This window comes from Mastigoproctus giganteus, chromosome 1 (assembly GCF_048544385.1).
Source record: "Mastigoproctus giganteus isolate SK-2022 chromosome 1, ASM4854438v1, whole genome shotgun sequence".
Classification (NCBI taxonomy): Eukaryota; Metazoa; Arthropoda; class Arachnida; order Uropygi; family Thelyphonidae; genus Mastigoproctus; species Mastigoproctus giganteus.
The window spans coordinates 82,504,707-82,528,298 of NC_143575.1; the positions used below are offsets into that span (position 1 = coordinate 82,504,707).

At 35.0% G+C, this 23,592-nt stretch overlaps 1 protein-coding gene across 1 annotated transcript in view; it reads right to left on the minus strand.

The window, feature by feature from the left end:
• The window catches only part of LOC150090937 (tRNA endonuclease ANKZF1-like), a 224,663-nt gene that overhangs the window by 191,393 nt on the left and 9,678 nt on the right, over nt 1-23,592 (minus strand). Inside the window, exons 2-5 of the mRNA XM_090373536.1 lie at nt 20,364-20,563; nt 19,998-20,092; nt 12,444-12,540; nt 3,694-3,977 (exon numbers count right to left, since the gene is read on the minus strand). Of these exons, the coding sequence (XP_090229662.1) occupies nt 3,694-3,977; nt 12,444-12,540; nt 19,998-20,092; nt 20,364-20,559 (672 nt within the window). The 5' untranslated portion in view covers nt 20,560-20,563. The remainder of the gene's footprint in view (nt 1-3,693; nt 3,978-12,443; nt 12,541-19,997; nt 20,093-20,363; nt 20,564-23,592) is intronic.

The window sequence follows — 23,592 nt, forward strand, 5'->3', positions numbered from 1 at the left end:
GGTTATTGCTTTTTTTCCCTAAGGCTTGTATTTCAAGGACACATGTCAGAAACTGTAAAATTATCTAGCTTTTTGTTTACCATTTTGGCACCTAATGGAAATTGCAAAAGAATATTTTCAGAAATTCATGAGTCGTTATTCAAAATTATTACACGTAGCCACACCTCGGCTCCACCATACCAGTATCGAGTTCTCAAATTCTAACTGAAAAAAAAAAATCTAAAATTCATTTTAAATATTTTGTAATTTATGATCTACTATCAATCACACTGAAAATTTATTTTTCTGGAATACAGTTAGTCCCCGACTTATGTAAATTTGGACTTGCATAAATTTTTTTTGGTAAAATCGTAAAGATGCTTTCTGTAAAATTTTTAAGAATGAATTCGAATGAAGGAACAATAAGTTTTTATATTTGTTCCCATACAAGCTATGTTAGGCCGACCGGGCCAGCCGGGCGGGTAAAGTGCCTGCCTGGCAACCCAAAGGTCGCGGGATTTGTATCCCACCTCGGGCTTGGATCAAAGTACTGCAAAAACCTTGGGAGGTGCATTATGGCCACAGAAGCCGATGCACCAAAAAAAAAAAAAAAAAAAAAACAAGCTATGTTGGATAATAACCTGCAGTGTAACTATAATCTAAGTAAATAAATTTCATTTTCTGCTTTAAAAATACTAAAGAAATATTCAACAACATGTGTTTGAGACAGGTGAACTATGTTGAAGCACTTCAGAGAAACCCCCACAACGTTTAAGCCAAGTGGACTGTATCCCATCGGCTATTTCTTTGGAGAATTACACTCTAGACCTTTAACATCCTTGATGGAATACACAACATTTCAAGGGCCTGGAATGATATGAAAACAACTTGTATGAGCGGAGTTTGGAAAAATCATCATAAAAATTCCGAGCTTCACAACGGAGGCTTCAACAAAGATGAGCCAATGTCTTCTGTTACCAAAGAAATTGTAAACTTAGCCCAGAATTTCCAGCTGGTCCTGGAGAACGAAGATGTAGACAAGCTTGAGGATGAACGAGGTGAATATTTAAAAACAGAAGACCTATCCCAGTTGAATGCGCAAATAGTTGAGGAGCAAATTCATTGAGGAACTGGAGCAACCCAAGAAGCAGTTCAAATTAAAGAAAATGGTAGAAGCATTTCGTAAAATTCAGGAAGGTCTCTATGTTTGATTGAATGGATGAGAACACGTTTCTTGAAAACAGAAAGAAATATTCAAGATTGCTTATTGCGAAATTTATGAAGAGAAAAAAAAAAGCATATGAAACAAATGAAGATTGAAGAGTTCATATCATGTACTACGTCCCTGAACTCTACTCCGCCTACAACACCCTGTGATTAACGTTTCTTATTAATAATGCTTCAGGTTCATTTTAAGTTACTTTCAGTTCATCACACCTGAAGTGTATAAACTTTGATTCACTGTGTGATATAGACCAATTTTCTTATATATGCACACTTTGGTTTTGATTCCCTTAGTAACCATTATAAAGCCTACACTGCATACGAAATACATATCAGTTTTTACTGTACAATAACATGTGTTTTTAATTCCTTTTATGTTTTCTTTTCTTATGTGCCACTCCAATTAATTCACTGCTGTCCCCAGATAAAGTTTTTAATTGTTATGATAACTATTTTTCTTCAGTCTTCTGAGGATATTATGTGGTTTTTGTAATTTTGACATATCAGGGATACAATAGCAATATTTTATTAGTCATTCCCGAGTTATGTAAAAATCGTTTATGTAAGAAGTTACGTAAGAAGTCCTGGAATGTATCTCTTACATATGTCGGGAACAGACTATATAGTTTTAAACAACCACATTAATTAAAGTATGTGTTGGAATGCTCTTTTCCTGTTGATGTTCATTGTTCAAATGGACAAATTGGATGCAAACACTGTTAATGCCATTATGTTATATAAATTTAACCTGTACAGATTTTACTGAACAACATATGATTAGGGCAAACAGAAGAAGTAGAAGAATAAAATATGATTGAGTAAGTCTTTGGCTCCTCATTTATTTTTTTTTCAAAAATACAAGCACAAAAGGCAGACAGGTACCTCTTTATAAACTAATGCTAGTAGAATAATAAACAAATTTGAACTATTGGTTAAGTCATTAAATGTTGATATAATAGAAATAACAGAAATATGATGTCACTCTGATACATGGATATGCAGAATTTGAATACAATCAGTACAATGTCCCCAGAAAGGACAGACATAATGGAGAGGGGAAATAAATGAGAATAGGAAAATTTTATAAGCCAAATAATTATAATGAACAAAATATAGCAAATTAAAATGACTTTTTTTTTTTTTTATGTAAAACCCAAACACGAGATGGGTTAGAACCTATAGTACAAAGTATCTGTAGAAGAGGCATGCAGCAGAAACAGTATGTCTATGAGACAGCGAGTGCAGAGACTCTGTTAGAGATGAATCATTAATTAACCTAACTGCCCTCTTCTGAATGGAATCAAGAAGCCTGAGCGAGGTTTTGTGGGCAACACCCCAATGTGGGAACAATATTCCATGGCAGGGCGGATTTGCGATTTATACAGAGTGAGCAGCTGTTTGGAAGAAAAGTAACGCCGAGAGCGAAAGAGAAAACCAAGTTTTTTAGATGCAGAGGAAGCAATATTTGTAATGTGCTTGTGCCAAGAGAGATTAGAAGTCAGGGTAATCCCCAAAAGAGATATATCATTTTGCCTAGAAATCGGAGTGTCACTAAAGATAAGCATAGGAGCAGAATTCTTATGCTTATAGGAGCAGAAAAAGTGGGTGGGACATGCTGTATGAAGTAATGAAATTTTTGGATATGGCATACGCATGGTAAAAATATACCTTGACATAACGTGGCCTCGACAATGCTCCCCGCATACACACTACTCGGACTCCCTCCAGTCACTATCTGGCAGAGTAGAGGTAGCAAGATTATACACTAGCTGATCAGGAAGCCTCCTAGAGAGTTACCAATAGGTTTGGTCCGGTGTACTAACTAGCGGCCGGCCTGCGAACACCGTTTTAGAGCTGTACCCTTGAAATGTAAGGAATATTGGATCTCACTACGATGTTCATCATAACCTCAAAAGTCATCAATCATACTGCATGATGGAAGAGATGGGGAAGGGTTGACCGGAACTTAGCTCTAGAGACTAAACATGGGTTCCACCACTTCAAGCCTCCAATAAGCAAAGTGGTGGTATTGCACCGGTTGATGAGAGTCATCTACCACCTAGTACTGCCTGGTAACATAGAGGGGCGGCGTTCCTCCATGTGGTGTGGGCCCACACCTCAACCCCTGCTTACGTTGGTTCACACCTGGATGGTCACCCACCATGTACTTGTGCATGAAGGTTATACCCAGGATTACTAACAGTCCCACATCGTGAAGGTGCAAGCAGAGGATCTGGCTGTCACAGACTGTCTGGACTTCACCGAAATTGGGTCCACTTGACTTGAGTGTTACCCGAATATCAGTTCCATCAGCATTTTAGACTCACAGGTAGCAAGTACAGCTTGTCTGGAATGTCTGAGAGAATGTCTCTTACAACCTCTCAGACAGGCCAGAGGACTTATCTCAAGGACTTATCTGGTGATGGAGATGGGAAAGGAAGGAGAAGTTATGGTACTTTAGAATTTTTAGATTATTTTTAACAAGCTTACCTTCTTACCATGAACTACACAACGATAGAGTGCAATTACTTTTCCATGATTATTTTCTAAATACACCTTTGGTTGCATTCTGCAATTTGTTTTACTACTTGGTTCATCAGTATCTTCACCATCTGTATCAGTAGAACTAGCAGACGTTTCAGCAGGAACATAATGTTTAATATGACGTGGTATTGCTGATGGTTTAAATTTATGACGTGGACTACTGCATACATCACTAGTACTGGTCTCACCATTACTATCTGAACATGACCCAGATAAACTAGAAATATTTTCTGTGAATAAAAATTTATGAACATTAAAAATAAATTATATAAAAGTTGCAATAAAATAAGATTAAACTTCATTTTTATATGAGCTAGTAACTTTTCTTCTAAAGTTTCTAATAATATGATTTTCATAACTTACTGAACAAAAAAATTCACTTTGATATACACACATACTTAAACCAATGAACATGAAAGTTCCCCTTTATATGATCAGAAGCCTTCTATACCATATGAAACTGTATAAATGCAAAAGATTTATTTTCTTCAGTCGTCTGAATAAATTTAGGGAAGAATTAGACAAATTATTAGAGGGGATGGACAAATGAAGTGGGTAATGGATTTTATTTATTTATTTTTTAGTTTTTGCCTGTTGCTGTATTAGCCCACTTTGTTGCATCATTTGCCATTACAAATACTATTTCAAGATGGAAGTGACCATCATCTTATACTGAGTAAATAAAAATGGAAATCAGTGCCAAAATAAAAGATATAAAAATAAGAGTGCTCTTAGATTTACCAACAACCATTAAAATACAGAATGGTATTTAACTAAAAGTTAAATGCTATCAGGAAAATTTGAAAATTAAAAGGATATGTAAAGTACCCTAAATTTTTTTTACTGATATTGTTACTTTAGTAGTAATGTTTTTAGAATATGAACAACAAATTATTAAATTCTTCTGTTTATACTCCGGCACAACAACCAAGTCAGTAGAGTTTACAATAAATCATCAATACAAATATTTATCGTATTTAGTAATCACAGGCTTGAACCCTGGTCCATTCAAGGAACACGTGCAATGCACTCTCGCTACTGACCACTTGGCTACTTCAGGCCATTAAGTATATTAACAGTTTATTAAGCATAAATTTATTATTCAAATATATAAAATTAAGAAAAATGTGAGTAAAATAAGTAAAAAATAACTGACTGATGATATATTAAGGAATCCTTATGTGCTGTGATGTAACAAATGATAATTAAGCTACGCTATAACTACAATCTAGTAAAAATTAATAACATAAGTAAAAATAATTTCATAATAAAGTTTTTGTAGAATATTCCAAATTTTCATTAAGTTCTCATCGGACACCCTATGCCAACTTCTTTTCTTCCTCTTTGTGTGTCAGTTGCTGAATGACGTTTCCGAAGCAGCCACGAATCAACATATTTTGCTGAATTGAAGCGGGTCAGTGATGGGTCTACAATTTCATCAAGTAGATTTTCACAAATAAATCTGATCGCCAGCCCAACCAGAGCTTCATTGATGACAAAAATAGTTTCTTCAATACTGTTTTTAAGAAACAATAGTTCAAGAAGAGAAGAAACTTTTTGTCATCAACAAAGCTCTGGTTGGGCTGGCATTCAGATTCATTTGTGAAAATCCTCGTTCACATTCACTCGATGAAATTTGTATCGTACTCAGAGCGTTCATCAAATGCTTCAATTCTTCTGAAACCTTCTTATCAATTAGGTATCCTCGAAATCCCCAAATTGCATTTAATTGTAACCTAACTGACAATTTTCTAACTTCATTTTCACCAAATGCCAACAATTCATGTTTAGAAGAATTAATACTTTCCTTGTTCTCGTTTTCCTTCTCTCGTCATCGGTATTGTCACTAGTTCTTTAATTGAATTTTTTCTTTTCTTTTTTTTTTTAAACTGTCCAAAATGTCAGTGTCATTCGGATATTCGGCTACCGTGATAATGTAAACAGAGATAGGGAAAATGTGGATAACGCACTTCCGCGATCAACAGATGATTATTTGTCGGGGTAAAAGAAATTCACTTTTCTAATTCTTAAGGGCACTTACAGTTGATTCACAAAGGTGTCCAACCTACAGCCCACGAGGAAAGTGAACTAAAACAGCATTTTAAATTTTGTTAATTATCAAAAAAATTTCCTCATTAAATGTTTTGTTCAGTAAATGTAATTGTGTATTGTACTTAATAAAATTTTCGAATATTTTCAATTTTACTTTTACATGCAACAAGATATGGAAAATGTAACATACTAAAGAAATCTAACTTTGAATTTTTTTGAATATGGCCCCCGTATAGGAAAAGATTGGACACCACTGCAGTAGAAGGGGGGCCAGAGCCCATTGGGAATACACCTTGATCTGCTCACTCTTGACTAGCGCTACTTTTTCGTATGTGGGGCAGGTGGTCGGATAGGTTTTACCAGGTACCACTAAGTTGTAGAATGCTAATCCCTTTAGATCTTTTAATTCATGCAGCAGCACTAATTGCCTAATTTGCCTGAAGGCCAGAAATGGGAACAGTGTGTACCAAGTTAATTCTCTCCTAATTCGTTTGCTATTTTTCTTCGCTCAATGGAAACTATTTTAAATGTAACTTCCAAGGGGAAATTCAAAAAAATTCACTATAAAAGGACTTTGTTAAACAAAGGTCCGACTGAGTAATTTAGAATTATAAAAATGGTTATACAGTTTTATACAGTAAATATTTTAACAATAGACAGTGAAAAAATGCAAATTTATTTAAATTTTAAGCTTATTTGAATAATAGGTAAACATGTGAAAAAAATTTAATGAATATTATAAATTTCGAAGTGCATTGCATCCAAATGTCACTGTTAATAAAGGTGCGTATGCCGTACCGTTGCGTTCCAAAAAAAGCACTGTCAAAAATACTTCAGAATAGAATACTGGATCCAGAAACTTAAAGTGGCAGTTGGAGGGAAGGAAGAAACAAAAATAATAAAATAAAAACATATTATAAGAAATTTTTGGGAAATAAAGCTAATAAATCCTTACTGGAATACAAATCAAGGAGCAAGAGGCCTAAAATAACATGAGAGGCTGAACAAACAAAAAAAAAAAAAAAAACAGGAAGATTTTGGAGAAAATATGGAAAACAGCTACCTGGAGGGAAAAAAAAAAATGTATTGGCATTTACTTAAAAATCTCAGTAACAGGTGCGAAAACTATAACTAGGGTAAAAAAAAAAAAAATAAGGGCAAAACAAAAATAGAAGAGAATAATATTTTAAAAGAATGGATTAAATATTTTGATGAACTGTTAAATAAAGGAGTTGAGGCCATCACCAAAGACAAGCAAAAGATTGAAATGGGAGATATTTTTGATACTATCTATCTATATAAAAGGTAATGGAAAATAGCAAATATAAAGAGTTCACAGGGGCATAGATGAAAATTAAGTGCAAAATGCTGAATGCTGGAGAGGCAAATAGCATCATGGGGAGTATATTACATTATCCAGAGGTCATTTTATAAAGGACAAATTCCTGCACACTGAAGCAAAGCATTAACTGTGCTAATAGATAAAAAACCGTGTGTATACCCCTGTACACACGAAAGATGTTTTATGTGAAAACATCTTTGATGAAAATCAGAACCATTTTAAAATCAAACAGCTAGAACTGAAGTATGAACAATGTAGCATTTAATGCTCACCGTTGGTGACATTAGCATCATACTTCGGTTCGATAGTATGACGATGTAATGTTTTATGCACATGCCCGCTACTTACTCTACCGAATAAACGCTTGGAAGAGGTTAGTGAAATCCAAGCCAATAGCCTAATTACCCATTTGATTGTAGTCATTTACAGAATAGTATGATTTCAACAATACAAGTACAGATAGCCCCCAATTTACGGAGTTAGGTTCCTGGGGGGGGGGGGGGGGGAACAGGTGCAAATGGAATCAGCGCATTCCATTTGGCATCGAAATGAAAATAAGAAACAATTTAATATTAAATGTAATATTTATTAGAAATTTCAAACAAATCTTTCAAACCAGCGCCTTTGCCAACTAAAAAACTTATCCTGCCAGTGCTATCACCAGTTTCGCTAAAGTGTTGATAAAGGTTTTTTGCCTTTTCACGAACGATGAGTGAATTTAAGGAAATTTTATTTTGAGTTCGGTCCTCTATCCACAGATTTAAAGCTTTTTCCATTTTTTTCTAATTTAACATCACGAGTTACAGAGAAAATTTTTGAAGCAATTAGCGCGTTTTCACACACACTACAGCGGATTTTTTCTTCCGATTTTTTGATTGATCGTACGGTTGACTCATTGATTTTATGTTTTGTCACTGAGGAGACACTTTCACCATTAGAAATTTTGTCTAATAACTCAATTTTATTCGCTAATGTCATAACCTTCTTTGATCTTTTCACATTTCCCTTGTTATTTGTAGCCATATTTTTGTACGGGTTAGAAAGAACTTGTCCACAATAAAGTCACTTTCTTCCGTTAACACATTCGAAAAAGTCTGTTTTACACTGCAAAACGGTAGATTTATCATTTTTGTAAGCATATCAATTTATAAATTGATAAATTTACTCAATTTATAAGCATATAAATTAAAAGCAAACGATGAAACCTTCCATGACAAGCGCATAACACATACTGAACAAGGATTAGCAAGAAACATCCACGCTTGCGATTTTGTCACCCCCCCCCACCCACTGAGCGCTGTTTTGACCGGGAAAGATAATTTTAGCCATGCCCATGTTTTTTTATGGGGGAAAATGTTCACGGCGCTTTAAAATTCACATTTTTTTAGGTTTCATTTCATATTAAATCAGCGACCGCGAATACAGATACCACGAATAGTAGGAGTTTACTGTATATACATTAAACAATTACATATATAAGTTTAATATACATTAAACTTATATATGTAATTTTTTATTCCGGGGTGCGCACTAGTCCTTTTAAGTAAAATAAGGGTGCACGACCAAAAAAGTTTGGAGACCACTGGCTTATACAATGGGATAATCACCTCCTTATCCCTACTAGCAATATTCTTTTGTGTGTCACTGACAAAACCCCATGAGTACTCCTGCTAGCCTATCTGAAATGCTTAGAGAACTTCATATCAGCCTGTAATTACACCAGTTGCTTTCGTTTTCCACTACCATGAGTGCAGTATTACTCAGTTGATACATTACTCTGTAATTACTGCTATTAAGATCTGACCAACACAGTGTTACTCCATATCATCTCCTTTACGATGCAATGAAGGTAATGAAATTGCGAACAAAAGTTTGTTTGTTATTTGGTTTTTAGGAGCATTAGCAACTAAGGCCATTTGCTCCAGGAAATATGGTGGTCATTCCCTGACCTTTCCGCATCCTCCGTATTTGGTGGTCACGGACTCGAACCCCAGTCTAATCAAGAAGCATGTGCTACGCACTGCTGCTCCTGCCCACCTGGCTACGGAGGCACCAAGAGAATGAGAGACTCTTTGATGGTGGCTTTCAAATACATAGGCAAAGATATAAAACTGACCTGTGAACAAGTTCAATCCAAAGAATATATTAAGAGATGTGTCGAAACCAATTTGACAATTTGGCAGTGTGCCTCGGATTTGTCAATGTCAATGTCTTCAATTACCATTTCTCAAGCCCATCCACATAATTTTTCTATATGTTGTTGATGAAGCATGCCTTCATTACTGCCATTAATCACCCTGGCAACCTCTGATCATCTGCAAACTTAGACATTACGCCTGACGTACCCTCATCAATATCATTTATAAATACAGAAAACAATAATGACCCATGTCTTCTCCCACTCAACCATCCCTTTATCCAGAGCAGTAACCTTTTCTTAATGCCAGACTGCTTCAATTTGTACAGCAGTCTTTTATGAGCAACAGTATTAAAAGCTTTCCTGAAATCCAAGTATATAACAAAAAAACTACTTTTTGTCTAGTACCTTGGTCACAGCATCATAGTACCCAATCACATTGGTCAGACAAGATTGCTCTTGACAAACAAATGCTGTGACTGAAATATAACTGTACTCCTGTCTAGATGGTTCTACATTACTTTTTTTTAACCAATGATGCCATTATTTTACTTGGAACAGAAGTTAAGCTAACATGTCTGTAATTACTCATACCACCCACTGATCCCCCTGCTTTGTGAATTGGGGATACATTTGCACATTTCCAGTCAACAGGGACTGCCCCTGAATTCAAAGATGCTCTCCAATAATATGAACAAAACTTCATGATTGAGGCCAAAACATCACAACACTTTGCTACTGGACAACCACCTCACTTTTGCATATAAAGAAGTGTTTCATCCCATTTCATTATAAAGCATAGTGAAAAGTCTACTATTTAAGCTTCTACTTTTAACTTTTAATAAAGTTAATCACATTTACTGCATCTTTTAAAACTTCTTGAAAATCAGTTTGCATTTCCTTCGCTACTAATGCTTCCATAAGTATAATGCAATGATTCAAAACTATATTTGCAGCAATTTCGTTAATTCTGGAATTACTTTGCCTTTTAAACCTTTATTTTCTCCTGTTAATGCAGCCACACCATCAGTACAAATAGCAACACAGTTGTTCCGTGTATTTGTTTGAAAGAAACCATTTATAACATCAAAAATATTCTTACCTGTTGTTCTTCCTTCCAAAGTTTTGCAAAATAGAAAATCCTCAGAAATATCTCTCGTAGCAGTATCTGACATATACAAGTTGAGCAAAGTTTGAAATATCTGTGTATTCATCTAATTGCATTGCAAAAATTGGACTTTCTCTCAATCGATTTAATAAATTGAATTTTATGTTGTCTGCAATAACTGTAATATGCTGTGTGACTGTGTCACTGGATAGAGGAATGGTTTTTAAATTGTTGCTGAACTTTTCCCCATACATAATTGAAATCATTTTTATTGCAGCAGGGAGAACAAGAGATTCAGCAATAGTATGTGATTTAAAATTTTTTCCCATTAAATATGAAACTTCCAACAATGCTCTTAAAGCTTTATAAGGAACTGCCATATGTTTCTTCATGAAAAATTTTAGACTTTATCTGGTATCAATGTGTCTTTTGAAAAAGAATTCAGGTTTTTTCATTAATTCTGGATGTTTCGTATGTGTCTTTTTAATTTAATATGTTTCATGTTTTCGTTAGCCAATTTTTCATAACATATTATGCACACAGGACATTGCTCATCATTAACAATACTGTAAGTGAAGCTGTACTTCATAAATTCCTCTTGATATTTTCTATTCTTTTTCATTCCTTTTGATTTGGAATATGATGGCTCTCTACCACAAATTGATGGTTGCACTACACTTGAAGTAATGTTAGTGTCCAAATTTTCAAATGATATATTTCTTACCTTATTAGTGACAACATTATTGTTGTCATTCCTCTGCTGTTTTGTTCTCATTACCTAATTGTCCATGATAAATATATATATTTTTTGCTTCTTAAAAACAACAATAATAACAATGAAACATGCAATATAAAAAGCAGCAGAAGAATGAAAAACATATATTCAACTTGGATGTGTTTATGAAAACACTGAATTACAAAGCAGAATAAAGCTTGCTATATAAGATATATTTATTGCATATTCACACCTCTGGCCTTTAGGCAATATAAGAAATTTGAGAATTCTGCTGTAGGAAGCGCACGAATTAATTAAGAGCTAAAGGGATTACTGTTCAGCAATTGAGTAATACTAAGAAGTATTAATACATAATGAGAAGTCGCACTAGTCAGTTGCTTTCTGTGTGTCCATAGCCAGTGAGCAAATTAAGGCATATTCCTGATGCAGACAATAAGTAAGAATGCCACCTGTGTAACCACCCTAACAAAATAAAGAGTAGCAGTAGGGTTCATTTGTATATCAGACTTTGAGTAGCAAGGTCTATATACACCTACAGTATTGAAAAAGTAATTTTAACAACACGTTTTTTTAGCTTTTATATACACAAAAAATAATTTTATTTAAAAATTGCCACAACCCCTTTAATTTATCCTGTGATTCCTCTGGGGGGTGGCACCCCACTGGGATGGGAGCCAAACCCGAGTTGGCTCGAGGTGCTAACTTGGGTTTGACTCCCTTCACACTTGAAAAACTTCACTCAACCTGCAGAAAAATTCACTGCATTCATTCTGTTCCAATGAAAGTTGCCATTCTGTTGTTTACATTATGTGCACACTAGCTACCAGTGAGCCTCTAACCACTACTCACCAATAAAAACTTCAAGACCACAACTTTCAATCACTTTGATAAGTTCAAAATAGACAAAGTTATAATTTAGCAAATTGTGAAAGTGTTTTTGAATTGCCCTGTACAAATATTTCTATTATACTGTTGGTATTAAAGTTAAAAATGACTGCTTTCCTTGAAATTTACTTACTAAAAATTCAGAACAAAATTTGAAACCTTTCAGCCAAACAAATGTTCAATTGGTTGTTATAAGATCATGATATTTAGTTAGATATACCAATTGGAAATTTTTTGAGTAAAAATAACTTAAATGTATGATAATTTAATAAAAGAGTAGAATTATAATAAAATAGTAGTAATAGAAATAATAAAAGCACAGAGGATACAAGATTTAGAATAGCTGTATCTTTAGTACATTAATACTAAAAGCTATAGGAAGAAAAAGTAAATAACTAATATTTTATTTTAAAATGTGAAAACTGTTAAGTCATACCTGCCATTTCAATAAATACTTCCTCAGATACTGGCTTAAGTCCATTTAATTTTTGTTTAATGTTGTACAGATGCCAATCTAATTTATAATGTTGAGTCTATAAAAGTTTTAAAAACAATTATTCTCATTTCCAAATTACTTTCAAAATAAAAAAAAAAGTATAAACAGCTATTAATTCATTAAGATAAATATCAATTTTTCACTGAGTAATTTATGAAACACTTTTTTGCTTGTATGTTAAAATTTTCCACTCTTATGTCAAGTGGTCCAATAGAAAATTTCTGCCTACATTTTAATGGGTTTGTTTGATTGTCAAGTAGGCATTTTAATCTCACAGTACAACTTGCTGACTCATTTTTGCTTTAGCATTACTTATGCCATACTAAATTTACTCAATAATAATCAGGCAAGGTGTACAGAGAATCTAAAAGTAATGATTTTAGGAGAATCCTAAGCCTAATCACATATTGGTTCGAAATTTCATGGTCTGAGGTTTTAGAGATACAGTTCGAAATCAGTTGTAAGTTCTGTATTTTAGTGTACACATGGATATGTTTCCAGAATTGCAAGAGTTTGTGGAACAGTTAACATACTAACTGAAGGTTTAATAAGTAGCTGTAGATGGTGTAAAAATGTTTTCAGAGGTCCAATTCTTGGACCTCTGATATAATGGTGATCCATCCAACATCAGCTTTCTTTTTGAAAATATTTATACAGCAAATCTTTGGAAGATCTGAAAGGCATTTTCATTTTCAATGAAAATAGCTTAATTTCCTTCAACAAAATCATTAAAATATGGATTTTAATGTTGATCTTAGGTTACTGTAGCTGAAACAATGATATATTACATGAACATAAGTTTCTTCAGATCCAATGAAACAAAGATTTACATTAACAAGGCAGAATTCTCATACTATCTAGTGTGTACAAGGTACTGTATTCAACACAAGAGAGAGCTGATTGTGGAGTTGTGGGAAACCAATGGTACCACACGACCCTAAACACTATGTACCATGTACATCTGAATGGCACCTCATTATCAACTCCTCACAGCAAGAAAAGTATAGCACTGCAGGAACTTAAAGCCATCCATTCCCAATGCCTATTCTGTTCATCTAAAGAAGAGACTATAACATGAAGACACTACTCAAATAAATTCAATACACCACTCATCAGAAGAATAGCTCATAAACTCAAAGTCATTAGTATGTTAACGAGCATGCAAGGAATGTTTACAAAATATTGTTGTATCTTATGCCTATGGGAAAGCTTTTCTACTGCAGACCAATAGCATCAGATGTAACTGCCATCAAAGAAGCACATATAAGCCAGGAATGGAGTAGGGTGTAGTGTGTTCCATTAGTGTATCCAATGAAGATTTTGCTTCCACCACCCCAACATTGAATTTTGTCTAATGAAGAGTTCTGTGAATGTCATGAATATAAGGAATTCGAGAAAATTTTGTTACTTGTGTGAGAAATTGACAAAGATTAGTGATGTGAAAGAGAGAATCTTTGTGGGCCTCAAATCAGAAGTGCAGCAAAATGAAAGTTCTAAAAAATACAACAGTATTAGAACTAAACACATGGCAAGATTTCAAATGACTTCGTAGAAACTTTATGGGTAACTACAGGTCACCTGTATACAAAGGTGGTGTTCAAAAACTGCTTGATGCATATAAATAAATGGAATGTCACTGAAACTTCATTTCCTGCATTTGCATTTAGACTTCTTTTCTGAAAACCTTGGCATGGTGACTGATGAGCAGGGAGAACAATTACATCAAGACATAAGTCAATAGCAAATCACTACCAAGGTTTCTGGAATGAACAGTGGCAAAACTACTGTGGCAAACTACCACTGGATGCTGCAACATGACATTCTGAACAAAGTGTATCAAAGAAAATTATCTGTAAAACATTTTTAAACTGTACATATCTCTTTTTTACAACCGCTATCTTAACCGTGCATATAAAGTGTAAACGGTAAAAGTGATAAAAATGTAATTGCAACCAGTCTCGTGCTTTTTAATGAAATCTTAATTAACTTCAACTGATATTATCAGCAGTGATATTATGAATACTACACAAGTTAGAAAAAAACCAAGAACATATTTGAAATCAGCACACAAAACTGGTTTCCAAAAGAATGTGTTCACATCTTTGATGAAAAAAAAAATTTTCATTTTGTTGACTAGTGCAATGAATCACCAACAGTGGAGGCCACAAGCATGTTCAATTGGTTCTGTTGAATAGGGCCCCACGCCCAAATGGTCTAAATAATAATATCATCTGCCTCTTTTCCAGATTTCTATCAACAAGCCTACCACCATGCAAAGTTTGCCTGATATTTCCCATTTAAATTGTCTAGTTACCCACATTATTGTCACTCCAAGACCACTTGCACGAGTCGACTTAAAAATTACTCTGAGTGTATACTTCATTCTCAATGTGTATGTTTCGTTTGATATAGAACATTTAAAATAGTTTCCATAGAATGAAGAAAATTTCCATATAACGAACGCATTAGGAGAAACTTAACTGAAATGCATTGTTCACACCTTTGGCCTTCAGTAATGCTGCTAAGCATGAGTTAACAGTCAAAGGGATTAACAATCCATAACTTAGTGGTATAGGTAAAATTTATCCAACCGCCTGTCCCACATCCCACAATACCCAGAAATCGTGCTGGTTATCTGATTGGTTAACATTTACCAGTATCCAACACGGCAGGCAAATAATTTATTTGAAATAAATACAGTACATGAAATTTCAGACTTACGTTAATTTTCTTATTATCTGGGTCTGTTTCATATTTATATTTTACAGTTACAAAATAGTTTGTTTATACCATACTATTTCAATTTTTTCTCAAGGTAAGTAACTTTTTATAATAAAAATATAAAACTTATTTGTTAGCATATGCTTATAGCTTCAATTCTCTATACAATTTCAATTTTTTATCATTGCTTATAAATATCACCAAACTTAACTCCTAATCCATATGGTTAAAATATACAAATATATATATACAGGATGTCTCAAAAATACACGGCATAACTTCAGAAATGAGTTCCTCATATGTAGACAATACAAATATTTTATATCAACATAGTTCTGGAAATGCTTGATTTCCGAGTTTTGAAGGTCTGTCTATGACACTTAACTGTTCACATCACCTTATAGTAATTGTTCAAAATGTCCACCTTCTGCCTGAATACAGGCCTCACATCGATGTCTCATGCACTCGCGAAGACGATGCCAAATTCCAGGCACGTTTTGTATTGTCTCACAACCTGCCACAATTCGACTGCGGAGAGTTTCCACATCAGCTACTGGAGTTGAATACACCAATGACTTTAAATGGCCCCACAAGAAGAAATCTAGTGGGTTTAAATCAGTGAGCATGGAGGCCAGGCAGTTGGTCCACCTCTACTTATCCACCGACCAGGAAACCTTTGATTCAGGTAATTGCGATCTAGGTGGCTGAAATGTGTGGAAGCGCCATCGTGCATGTGAAGTGTTCTTGTTGACGAATGATCAGTGACGACACGCCACTGATCATTCGTCAAGAGATCAGGCATGTTGTTTTCAAGAAAGTTTCTGTATGCCTGCCCTGTGAGTTTGTTTGGAAGTACATGGGGCCCAAATAACTTATCACCAAAAACACCCGCCCAAATGTTGAGGCTGAACCGCTGTTGGTGATGTGATGGAAGAATTGCATGTGGGTTTCCTCAGCCCATACATGCTGATTGTGAAAGTTTTGGATTCCGTCTCATGTGAACTGTGCTTCATCTGTGAATATCACTAAGGCAGGAAAGTGAGGAGTTGTACCACACTGGTGCAAGAACCACTGTCAGAACATTACTCGCACAGGGTAATCTGCTGATGACAAGGCCTGTACCCGTTGCACATGGTAAGGATACAGTTGGTGTTCTCGCAACACTCTCCAAATAGCTGAACGTTGAACAGTGAGATGCATTGCTATTCTGCGTGTGCTGATTCCAGGAGTGACATGCACAACATCCAAAATCTCCTCCTCTAATTCAGGAGTCGTAAATCTTGGTCGTCCTCTGTCGGCAGTACGAGGTGTAAAGGTCCCATGTTCACAAAGGTGGCAATGGATACCTTCAAACATTTCCCTGTCTGGACATTTTAGTTCTGGGAACCTTTCATGGTACAAATGACGAGCCTCCAGAGCATTGCTGCCCGCCAAACTGTACATAAAGTGCATATCCGCTTGCTCCTGATTTGAATACATGGTCGGAATGGAAAACCAACAGATTCTGTCAGTACCTTGTGATGAAGGAAATCACCCGGGAGATAAGACATACCAGTTAATAACTCGGGAACCAAGCATTTCCGGAACTATGTTGATATAAAATATTTTTATTGTCTACATATGAGGAACTCATTCCTTCCTGAAGTTATGCCATGTATTTTTGAGACACCCTGTATATATATATATATATATATATATATATATATATTGAGCACTGACTAGATTGCATTCAAAATTACATTTATTCACTGATATAAATACACAGTGTAAAAGCAGTAGTAAAAATAAATTGTAGACACTGTACAACTTTTTAATAGTTTTAACTGTCTCTCTACACTTTATTTTTACACTGCTTTTACATTGTTACAAAAACTAACACTATATTAGTGTATATACATAACTTTGAATATAGCATGGTCAGTGTTCAACATATACAATATGTATTTTATTGTAAAATTGTGAATGTAAATCTTTTAATTTTTTTTTCACAGTAGCTCTGATTGTGGTAAAGATTGCCAAACTCTTAAGCAAGAGCAATAAAATTCTAGTGAAAAATTTCAGAGGTTTAGTATTTAATTTTCTATATGACACATAATGGAGAGATCTAGTTCAAATCCTACTGGAGAATGGAGGAATTTTTAAAGTCCCATTTAAAAATTTGCCTTCAGCCAGCAGGTGGTTAATTGCTGGAACAAACTTCCATCTGTCGTTGTGGAAGTTGATAGGTTGAATAAATTTAAGGAGGAACTGGACAGGCATTTGGAGGAAATGGTGTGATTTTTTTTTTTTTTTTTTTTGGCTGATGCTGCATAAGCTCATACACTTGCTTTCTTGCATCACATGCCACTACTACTACTAATCAGGACTGTATTTAGCCAATCTCATGAGGTTGAAACAGGAATGTTTTTCCTGTGAGTTACTACAGCCATTTTTTTTTAGTTTACACATATATAACCCTGAACACACACTAGCCCAGATAAAATACAAGATAAAGACCACAGGATCCAGCAAACTAAGTGAACTAGTGCACTGTAACCAAAGCAGTCACGGCACCATAAAAATCCCATAACCACGAATTAGGTGCCTCAAATACAGTATACTAGTTTTAAAAAATAACACCAATGAAAGACTATGCTGTTATTTATTTAAAGGCAAGATACTACTATAACAGCCTATTTCAAGATTTACAGAGCTCTCTCTCTCTCTTCATGTAGTTTACCTATGGCAGCTGAAATCCTGCTGGTCATTAAAGAACAAGATAGTCCTAAATTTTAATAATACAAAGGCTGCTCATGAAACTGCATCTTATGGGTAAGTGGACAGTCAATCCATCACAAAAAACATAACCAAACTTTGCATGCAGATACATTTACACCAATTCATTGAGTGGCCTTTATCAGACATTATCAGCACAAATTACACACCAGAGTTGCCACAGTTTGGTTAGGGCTGCACAACACAATAAATAAAAACAAAATTAAAAAAGTCCCTTTTGATTATTCTTGTCAGTTAGTATTTTATACATTAAGATGCACATAGTATGCATTATCATATTCACAACTCTGTATTTCAATAATCAAAGAATGATTTTCAAAGTTAAGAAGGAAACATACACACACGCATATGTATATAAAAGGAGGAGTGCCTGCTTTGAGCTCAAAATAAGTGGAGTGACATATCGATGTAGATAAAAAATGTATTAAGTCAGCAGTATTTACATAAAAGCAGTGCACATCAATACAAAATATGGCCTCCATGAACAGTGATAGAAGAGGCCAAATTGTGGGATCACAAAGGTAGTACATGTCATTCTTGTGAACAGTGAGCTAATACACTTATGCTGTGAGTTAGATAATTGGTAGGGAACTAAGAGGTGGAAGTCAGTGAACATACCAAATCCCAAATGCGTTTGATGGGCAACAGAGTTGCTGAACATGAAGGCCAAGGAAACATGTTTGTAACATGTCCACACTGTTGAGTTATGAGAATCACATGTGAAGATGGGCACTGCCCACCCACATATGGCAGTAAAGTAATGTTTTTGGGATGGAGCATAGAAAGGGCAAAAGTACAAGTCTTAGAATAGTTTCAACATAATGTCTTACCATCAACAATGACCAAAAGTTAACAGCTATTGCAACTGATGGACTTTTCACACCATGATTCTGGGATATTGGCTTGGTATGATCTGGATTATCTGTTACAATCTGGATTATCTATATAGATGCACATATGGGTGGCAATGGATTAAAACATAAGTGTGATTTCTCAATGAAGCCAATGATACCATTCATGTCCCTGTGAACTTCTCCCCTTGCACCATTGCAAACATTGATGGTGGTGGGATTCCAGCCTCTAATGCCATCCCACCATCATCATCAGCAGATGGAAAGAATGCAGCTCTGCTTCTCGGTCATTTGCTAATCAGAATCCTAATTACAGGCACAGACAGGAATGGCGTTACAACGTTGTAAATCTGGTGAATTGTGACAGATCTGTTTTCTGCCACTAGTCAACAAATCCTCTGATTCTCTCATTCTGACATTCTTCTGATGCCAACATGTCCAAATAACTTTTCATACCCATTGTTGCCAACAGTATCCAAATATTCAGGCATCCCGATTCATACAAATGCAATTTGCAATGTTAATCAGCCAGCTTCTGACATCGCAGTGATCCGATTCCTTTCAAAGTCCCTCAGATGTATGTGTGTGTTAAAGGAATTGCACACTCAATTCAAGATAGTCAATTCACTTATCTTTTTGTTTGCATGCTAACATTTACAGGCAATTTTTATAACCCCTTCAGATTCCTATGTTAGGGTGGTAACACATGTTATTGGACTTTCTACTATATCAATCAGCCTGATTGTTAATCGTTTACAACCATATATCTCACACTTTTGCATGCAAATTTTCAGATAAATCCAACCATGCTTTCTAAGTGGGGCAAGTTCAGTGAAGAGCAATATATAATCTTCTCTGATCTGATATGGCAAAAAATAACTCATTTTATTCAAATATATGTATAAACCTTTTAATAATCCTGAACAGTCACTGGTAAAAACACATCATACAATCAGTTTACAAGCTGAAAAAATGCAATGATTATGAACTTTCAATAAAAGCACTCATATTAACATACAAAAGATGTTACTTTGATTCTGTTAAGGAAAGAAATAAGGATCCGAGTATAAATTAAATTTATGTAGGGGATGGCCTATCCTGATTTAAGCAACGAAATATCTTGCATGTTTAACAATATAAATCTCACCTGCTCCAGTCTATTTGAAAATAGAACACCACAAACTGAACATGCCATCTTGCTGGATACACACAGATCACTAGGAAAAATAATTTGCTTAAGTCCTGAAAGTAAACCAATTATTCAATCACGAACAGTTATTTAACAAGGTGGGAAAATTCAGAAGTTTAATTTCATTAGGTTTTTCTAGCAAAAATCAAACTTTATTTTCAAATAATTTTTCACATGCATAAAGTAAATTTACCATCAGATATTGTCGGTCATCTGCTAATCAGAATCTTAATTACAGGCACACAATTGTTCACAATTCCTTCATTAATAAGGAATTGTGAACAACCAAAAATATTGCAAAATAAAAAAGTTCGTTAACTGTACCTTCACTTTGTACTGTTTTTATACAATACATATCCTGTTCCACAAGTGGGGTGCAGTGAGCCAACTTTAACCCACATAGATGGTTATCAATCACATCAGTATTATAGAGGGAATATGTTGTATAACCAGAGGACTGCTGTGAACCTGTGCAACTGGCATTCTTTTCTGGTTGTTCTTCATTAACAACTTGAGACATTGTGCTTTAAAAAGTGAAAACAAAAATATTATTAAAGAAAAATTACAATAACAAAACACAGGAAAATGTACATAAGATTTCCAATAAATAATAACATCCTTTCTTAATTGTTTTCCCTTCTGATGAATGAAAATCTCTTTCAATTAAGTGATTTAATCATAACTAAAGTGGCTAAATAACCCTTTTGTATGCAAATACAAGATCTTATCAAAATATTCAGCGAACAATACAAAAAATTAATTTAATCAATGATTTAGATGATTATATTGTTAATATTCTTCAACATAATCTCCTTCTGAAATCACACACTTCTTCCATTGTGTAGGATACCAAATGTTAAATCTCCCAGGCAAAACAATAGGCCCAATTAAATTGTACCAATTATTTCTGCCCATACATTCATGCTGAATTGCTGTTCCTGCCCTGGTTGAACAATGGCACAGGGAATTTCTTCAGTCCATTGATGAGCATTGTGAAAATCGACCACAACATCCTTAGTAAATCCAGTTTCATCAGTAAACAATATAGCAGATAGGAAATACTGATCACAAGGGCACATCTGCAGAAACCAAGTACAAAATGCTTCTCATTGTGGGAAGTCAGCTTCAGTAAGTCCTTGTACTCTCTGAAGGAGACATGGATAAAGCTGTTGTCTTGTAAAATTCTCCACACAGTCATATGTCCCATGATCTCTGTTGTTGCTATCCTTTAGGTACAACCATCATCACTGATGTCGTCAAAGAATTTTTCACATGCATCAATACTCCCATTACCATCCCATCCAACTGATGTTGTCAAATAATTTTTCACATGCATCAATACTTTAATCAATACTGCCTCCTGTTGTTTAGTTGCTAGAGAGTCCCTGCATAGCCTAGAGCTGTGCTTCAATTTGCTGTCTTGTTGTAATATAAAATTTCTTTCATAAAGTCGAAGGCCAAAGGTTTGTTTGTTTGTTTGTTATTTGGTTTTTAGAAGCATTAGCAACTAAGGCCATATTGCTCCGGGATATGCGGTAGTCATTCCCTGACATTTCCGCATCCTCCGTATTTGGTGGTGACGGGCTCGAACCCTGATCTAATCAAGAAGCGTGTGCTACGCACTGCTGCTCCTTCCCACCTGGCTACAGAGGCGCCGAAGGCCAAAGGATATTGCATTACATTCAAGAATGTTTTAATAGCCTTCTCTTCTTAAAATTCCTTCAATTATGATAATGTCACCCACTCCAGAAAACAGAACCAACCCCAGATCATGATGGAATCACAATCATGCTTGACTGTATGCCAGGGGTCAGCAACCTTTTTTGAGTGAACAGCCATTTAATCTAATTAAAAAAAAAAAAAAAAAAAAAAAAGAGAATCCAAAGAGCCACACTTCAGCTCAAGCTGGGAGAGAGAGTTTTTTAAGAAATGGAATAGAATGGGAAGGTGTTTTATTAAAAAAATATATATTTTGAAATATTATTTATTAATAATATTCTAATTAATGAGACTTTTGCTGCTGAACTTCTTGAGCGAGTCTTTCAATGTCAGGGAAGTATGCCGTAATTTTCATCTTTAAGCATGCTGAGAGACTCTCGTTATTCAGATGGTTTCTTTTGAATATAGTTTATGTTTGAAAATATTTGCCCGCAGATATTCTTTGAACCAAAAATTGAAAGAACTCCAAACACAAATATTTTCAAATTTATATACGTGTCCAATAAGCTCCTCCATGCATCAAACACAATTTGATCTTGCTTTTTCAACTTATCTATCGCCATCCATTTGTGTAGAATTGCAAGGGAAGCCTTTTGCCTCTCCAAATTCTCAATTTCGGTTTTAAGGCATTTGAGTCTTGCACTCCACATGTCCTTGATTTTTAAGTCCTCTAACTCCATTTAAAACTTTGCTTCATGTGGGCTAAAAGTTAAAGAGCCGCAATTACATGCTTAAAGAGCCATATGTGTCTCGCAAGCTGCAGGTTGCCGACCCCTGCTGTATGCACTAAACAATGTAGCACCATTTTTAATTCGGCTGATTGTCTCACAAACAAACTCTATGCTCAGATTCAAAAATTTCAAATTTGGATTCATTCGTTCATAGTACATTTTTCCACTCTTCGACTGTCCAACGTTGATGCGCAGGTAGCACAGTGGTAGCGTCACAGTCCTTCCCACACTAGGTGGAAAAGGCCCGGGTTTGAATCCCGTTGATGACGCGAGGAACTTTAATGGGCTTTTTTCACTCCGTGGCTGAGTGAGTTAGTCTAAGGTGTAGATAGCAAGGTTCCCCCCACAGAAATTGGGGTTTATTCGTCCAGCAAAACAGGCAAATTGACCAGAGAACACATGCAATTTACAGACAAATAAATATATGGGTAGATGTAAGAAATTACGGGTGGCCCTAATATAATAATTTGAATTTGTCCAACACTGATGGCTCTTAGCCCAAGCCAACCGGTTCTTTCGATTTTCCGGTTTTAATAAGGGTTTTCAGACCACTACATGACCATAAAGTCCTGCTTATTTAAGACAAATTTTTACAGTGAATATAGACACAGGAGTTTCTCTGTTCTTATTGAACTCAGCTTGAATTTCAGGTGCAGTAAGTCATCGACTGTGTTCAGAAATCAGGGCTTCTGGTGTTACACATGGTTGTTCTGATTGTGGTTTGTCCTTTAAACTGCTAATCTCCTTGAATCATCAAATGGTATTTGTATTTCTTTAAATGAAACACCTAGTTTTTTGCCAATACTTCTCATGGAATAACTTTCTCCTTACAAAGTTATAATAGCAATTCCTTTTTTTTTTTTTTTCAACACTCAGTTTCTTATTTCTTACTTTGTTTATCCCAAAACCCCAAAAACTTACCCAAACAACCTCTTTCTTAATGACAGGTATTTGATTTTATAAATTACAGCTCATACTCCTTAATTAATATTACTACAAACTCTAGAATCATCTACAATCTTCTATAATATTGAAACAATACTCCCACTTTGTACAATAATCTACAATGTTCAGGAATATTCTACAATGTTCTACCACATTTG